The sequence below is a fragment of the Convolutriloba macropyga genome, chromosome 8 (genome assembly GCF_964194025.1).
Source record: "Convolutriloba macropyga chromosome 8, txConMacr16.3, whole genome shotgun sequence".
In the NCBI taxonomy this organism is placed as follows: domain Eukaryota; kingdom Metazoa; phylum Xenacoelomorpha; order Acoela; family Convolutidae; genus Convolutriloba; species Convolutriloba macropyga.
In genome coordinates, this window is record NC_134475.1 from 30,144,280 (window position 1) to 30,150,279 (window position 6,000).

Here is a 6,000-nt window from a genome sequence, read left to right on the forward strand (position 1 = left end):
ATACTTTTGGGTCTTCACACAATAGTAAGACTTATCTGGTAGGTATTCCAAATGACAAAGGAATCTTTAAGGTTAGAAATTCTCGGAATGTAACTTTCAACGAAAACGCGAAATGTTTATTGAAGTTAAAGAAATGAAGGAGGATTTAGTCAACAAGCATCAGTCAGACGGTGAAAGAGATTTAAACCCGGTAGCCTTTTTTGGTGAAACTGTAGACAAAGAACTACTACCCAAGTCCATTGATGAAGCAATTAGGGATAAAGACTGCTACGAAGCAATGAAATTGGAAAACAACTCATTAGTGGAAAGTAAAGTTTGCGAATTGGTAGAGAACAAAAGAAATAAACCCATTGGTAGCCACTGTCACTTTGCTCTTAAATTTGGTCCTATCGGGGAGATAAAAAGGTATAAGGCAAGATTCGTAGCTAAAGGGTTTAGCCAAGTTCCCGGTCAAAATTACAAAGAAACATACTCACCAACAACACGCCTCTCAACAACGAGTTGAAACAAATGGATATCAAAACAGCATACTTAAATGATGACATCGAAGAAGAAATCTTCATGCAACAGCCCAAAGGGTTCGAAAAATTTGACAAGCAGGGCAACCCATTAATTTGTAAGCTGAGGAAAAGTTTATGGATTAAAACAGTCCTGCAGAAATTGGTACTTGTCAATTAAAAATATTACGGGCCAATTAGGTTTCGCATTTCACACCGGCTATTCAAGATGAGTGCCTTTTTATAAAGAAAGGTGAAAATGGTATAGAAGGAATAAAGCGTCTTTGGGTAGATATGGTGATATTAGTATTGCAGGAAGACTTTTAAGAAAACTTTAAAAATAAAGTTAGTGAGCAATTTCAAATTAGCAGTTATGGAGATCTTGGTTGGTTCTTAAATATAAAAATTGAGCTGCGCACGCAGCTAATTTCTTTAGTTCTTTTGTTCAAAATCCTGGAAAGCGACGTCGGAACACTGCAAAAGGGTGTTTACGTTACCTAAAAATGACAAAATCAGAGAAGGTGGTTTTCAGAAATATTGAAAAACTGGAGTTAACAGGATTTTCAGAATCAGATTGGGCAGGCAACATAGACAATAGAAGGTTTTTGTTTTAAACTTAACAATAGTTCAGGAGCAATCAGGCCGGCTAGCAAGTTAAAAAAGTGTGTATCTACTTCAACAGCCAAAGCTGAGCTTAACGCCGTAGTCGAGGCAAGTAAAGAAGCAGTATATTTAGTAAACCTAATAGACGAGAAATAGTTTTAGAAAACCAGCAGCGAGTAAACGTCTTTGCAGACAATCAAGCTTGTATTGCTCTTAGTAAAAATTCGATGAATCACGGAAAGACAAAGCGCTTCGTATTAAAAGTGCACTTTGCTCGGAATTTAGTCGAAAGTCGACCATTAGAGCTAAACTACTTACCTACCGATCGCATTCCGGCAGACTTACTTACAAAAACAAAAGCATTGGGAAGGACCAAAGTATCACTTTTTCGTGATGTCCTTCTCGAAACAAACACTTAACATGATAGGAGTATTGAAAGTATAATGTTAATTGTTTAAAGTATGAAAAGATATACGTACCTCAATCCACGTGCTGATTTACAGCTTGGTTATTTATGAATTGAGTGAATACAAGAAGCTAACACGTGCTATTTATACTAGATTTGTCACCAACGTTTCACATTGTTATATGTGATCTCTTGACCCTTGATCTTTTAAAGAATTAAATTATTTTAGTAAATAGCTAGTAACGATCGGGTGTCATGAGAAGTCTTGGAAGTTATAAATTAAAGGTGATCACCATCAATGTAAAAGTGCGGTAATTTTGGGTAATAAAGAGGGGCTGAATTTTGTGCTAATTGCCACAGTAGTCAACCTTAATTCTAATTTAAATATTCGATTACAAGATTTGTCTCTGCGTTCCCATTAGCCGACATTAAGATGAAAATAAGGAGCATCAAGTATATTTTTAGAAATCGACAAAAACATAAATATTTTTTTTTCGACTGCAACTCTCTCCGTTTAGTTTATATCAAAATAAAATATTCTCTCGAACATCCTCCCACTATCAACTTCTGCACTCCAATAAAAAAAACATAAAGTTGGGTGCGTTGAGATATTAAGGCAAACACGAATTTCCAATCCTCTCTTGTTTGATTTCACGCTTAAACTTTATTTATATAAATCTTGTCAACATTTATCTCTTGAACGGGGATTGATTATTACTGCTTGAAAAACTTAAAGGCTCTTCAATTCCTAATACAAGTTGGAAATGAAAACCATTCCTAGTGGTCAGTTTGGAGGGCGGATTTGGAGGGGGAATTGTGACCTCATATTGTGTTGCTCATCAACTGGCAACACACATAACTCGACAAAAATCATAACTCGACAAACATTTGTTGCTTTTTCACGCATCTAAATGTTTATCCAAAAAATTTCGTTTTCTAAATCTTTCAAAACCCAAAAACACAAAGAACACGTTTTCGGGGGGGGGGGGGGCAAGGAACATGTCTCCTCACATAAATAAACCCCAACAATTGGCCACACTCATTTGGCAAGCCCTCGCAAGCCATGCCCATGTCTTAGAGGCCCGTGGGACTGGATATGAAACTATAACAAACAAAGAACCTATCACGACCAAACTTTCTCACAAATTTTAACATGGGGTTTATTTCCTAGACACACAGAGGGTATTATTGTATGATGTCCGTTGAAGGTAAGTTAGTCCAAGTTCGATTTTGTTGTAAAACGATGAGTAGACGCCACATCTATCAGATCGAAAACTATTACTGCAAATTTGAAAAAAAAGTGCAGAAAAAAAATCTGTTCAGTCAGAAAACCAAAAAATGTTTCAAACCCCTAATTACTTAACTTGCACAACGGCAAAGAGAATCCCATTTCATACCGGCTATTCAAGATGAGTGCCTTTTTATAAAGAAAGGTGAAAATGGTATAGAAGGAATAAAGCGTCTTTGGGTAGATATGGTGATATTAGGATTGCAGCAAGACTTTTGTGAAAACTTTAAAACTAAAGTTAGTGAGCAATTTCAAATTAGCAGTTATGGAGATCTTGGTTGATTCTTAAATACAAAAATTGAGCAAACAGAGAACGAAATAAAGCTAAGTCGAGAAGCTTATGTAAAAAAATTGCTAGAGAAGTTTAACATGAGCGAATCGAAGACACTGGAAACACCATTAGATGTTAGCCTGAAACTGTCGAAATTAGATTCACCAGAATTAGGCAGCAATGAGCATAGAAATATGCAATCATGTGACTATAGGGGTATAGTGGGATGCTTGAACTCAGAAATTGCGCACGCAGCTAATTTACTTAGTTCTTTTGTTCAAAATCCTGGAAAGCAACGTTGGAACACTGCAAAAGGGTGTTTACGTTACCTAAAAATGACAAAATCAGAGGAGGTGGTTTTCAGAAATATTGAAAAACTAGAGTTAACAGGATTTTCATAATCAGATTGGGCAGGCAACATAGACAATAGAAGGTTTTTGTTTTAAACTTAACAATAGTTCAGGTGCAATCAGGTCGGCTAGCAAGTTAAAAAAGCGTGTATCTACTTCAACAGCCGAAGCTGAGCTTAACGCCGTAGTCGAGGCAAGTAAAGAAGCAGTATATTTAGTAAACCTAATAGGCGAGAATTAGGTTTAGAAAACCAGCAGCGAGTAAACGTCTTTGCAGACAATCAAGCTTGTATTTCTCTTAGTAAAAATTCGATGAATCACGGAAAGACAAAGCACTTCGTATTAAAAGTGCACTTTGCTCGGAATTTAGTCGAAAGTCGACCATTAGAGCTAAACTACTTACCTACCGATCGCATGCCGGCAGACTTACTTACAAAAGCAAAAGCATTGGGAAGGACCAAAGTATCACTTTTTCGTGATGTCCTTCTCGAAACAAACACTTAACATGATAGGAGGAGTATTGAAAGTATAATGTTAATTGTTTAAAGTATGAAAAGATATACGTACCTCAATCCACGTGCCGACTTACAGCTTGGTTATTTATGAATTGAGTGAATACAACAAGAAGCTAACACGTGCTATTTATACTAGATTTGTCACCAACGTTTCATATTGTTATGTGTGATCTCTTGACCCTTGATTTTTTAAAGAAGTAAATTATTTTAGTAAATAGCTAGTAAAGATCGGATGTCATGAGAAGTCTTGGAAGTTATAAATTAAAGGTGATCACCATCAATGTTAAAATGCGGTAATTTGGGGTAATAAAGAGGGGCTGAATTTTGTGCTAATTGCCACAGTAGTCAACCTTAATTCTAATTTAAATATTCGATTACAAGATTTGTCTCGGCGTTCCCATTAGCCGACATTAAGATGAAAATAAGGAGCGTCAAGTATATTTTTAGAAATCAACAAAAAACATTAATATTTTTTTCGACTGCAACTCTCTCCGTTTAGTTTATCTCAAAATATTCTCTCGAACATCCTCCCACTATCAACTTCTGCACTCCAATAAAAAAAATATAAAGTTGGGTGCGTTGAGATATTAAGGCAAACACGAATTTCCAATCCTCTCTTGTTTGATTTCACGCTTAAACTCTATTTATATAAATCTTGTCAACATTTATCTCTTGAACGGGGATTGATTATTACTGCTTGAAAAACTTAAAGGCTCTTCAATTCCTAATACAAGTTGGAAATGAAAACCATTCCCAGTGGTCAGTTTGGAGGGCGGATTTGGAGGGGAAATTGTGACTTCATATTGTGTTGCTCATCAACTGGCAACACTCATAACTCGGCAAAAATCATAACTCGACAAAAATTAGTTGCTTTTTCACGCATCTAAATGTTTATCCAAAAAATTTCGTTTTCTAAATCTTTCAAAACCCAAGAACACAAAGAACACGTTTTCGGGGGGGGGGGGGGGGGCAAGGAACATGTCTCCTCACATAAATAAACCCCAACAATTGGCCACACTCATTTGGCAAGCCCTCGCAAGCCATGCCCATGTCTTAGAGGCCCGTGGGACTGGATATGAAACTATAACAAACAAAGAACCTATCACGACCAAACTTTCTCACAAATTTTAACATGGGGTTTATTTCCTAGACACACAGAGGGTATTATTGTATGATGTCCGTTGAAGGTAAGTTAGTCCAAGTTCGATTTTGTTGTAAAACGATGAGTAGACGCCACATCTATCAGATCAAAAACTATTACTGCAAATTTGAAAAAAAAAGTGCAGAAAACTAATCTGTTCAGTCAGAAAACCAAAAGATGTTTCAAACCCCTAATTACTTACCTTGCACAACGGCAAAGAGGATCCCAGTTAGAAAGAGAAATATATCAAAACAAGAAGCGAATTGAAACACTGCAAAATATGAAGCGTTATTGTAAGTAAACTCCGCCTCTTCATTGATGTCCAAATGCTCTCCTCTTTCCTCTACAGCATACGCTGTTAAGCGATCATTAACAAGCAAGTTGTCTTCATTGTAGGAGGTTCGATTCCCCGTGCCTCCACCGCTCTTTTTCTTTTTGAATTTCGACAAAAATGGCTTATTTTGACTATCACTAGTCATTGTATTCCAAAATATATGTTGTATTCGAAAATATTGTATTCCAAAATAAGTTGATCTACAAATTATTTAAGTAGTATGTGATAATTAAAAAGTTCGAGGTCGGTTGAGTTCAAAATACGAGCCCAGAAAGTTCGAATAAACAAGTAAATAAAACTGAGTTAATAAAAGTTGGCAGGGGTACACTTTGCGCACTTTGTTGACGCTCAAATATTGCACTTTTCATATAGCAGCAAAGGTCACATCATTACCTGAAAACATGAACGATATCAATAATTTTATTTACAAGTTGACCGCGAAGATAAAGATTACTATAGTAATTAAAATATTAATATTTTATTGTTCCGACCCCTCTTGAGGGGGGGGAGGAACTATATAATCAACTGGGTTTTTTTTGTTCAGTCAATTTTGGCCGATCGATATATTCATCGTAGAGAGTTGAGACTGGTATCA

The 6,000-nt window shown here is 36.2% G+C and overlaps 1 protein-coding gene across 2 annotated transcripts in view; it reads right to left on the reverse strand.

Annotated features, from left to right (window-relative positions):
* Positions 1-5,794, reverse strand: part of LOC142344665 (ATP-dependent translocase ABCB1-like) — a 114,294-nt gene extending 108,500 nt beyond the window's left edge. For both annotated transcript variants that reach the window (XM_075396501.1, XM_075396500.1), the window contains exon 1: positions 5,274-5,794. In XM_075396501.1, the coding sequence (XP_075252616.1) occupies positions 5,274-5,550 (277 nt within the window). In that variant the 5' untranslated portion in view covers positions 5,551-5,794. The remainder of the gene's footprint in view (positions 1-5,273) is intronic.
* Between the last annotated feature and the right edge of the window lie 206 nt (positions 5,795-6,000).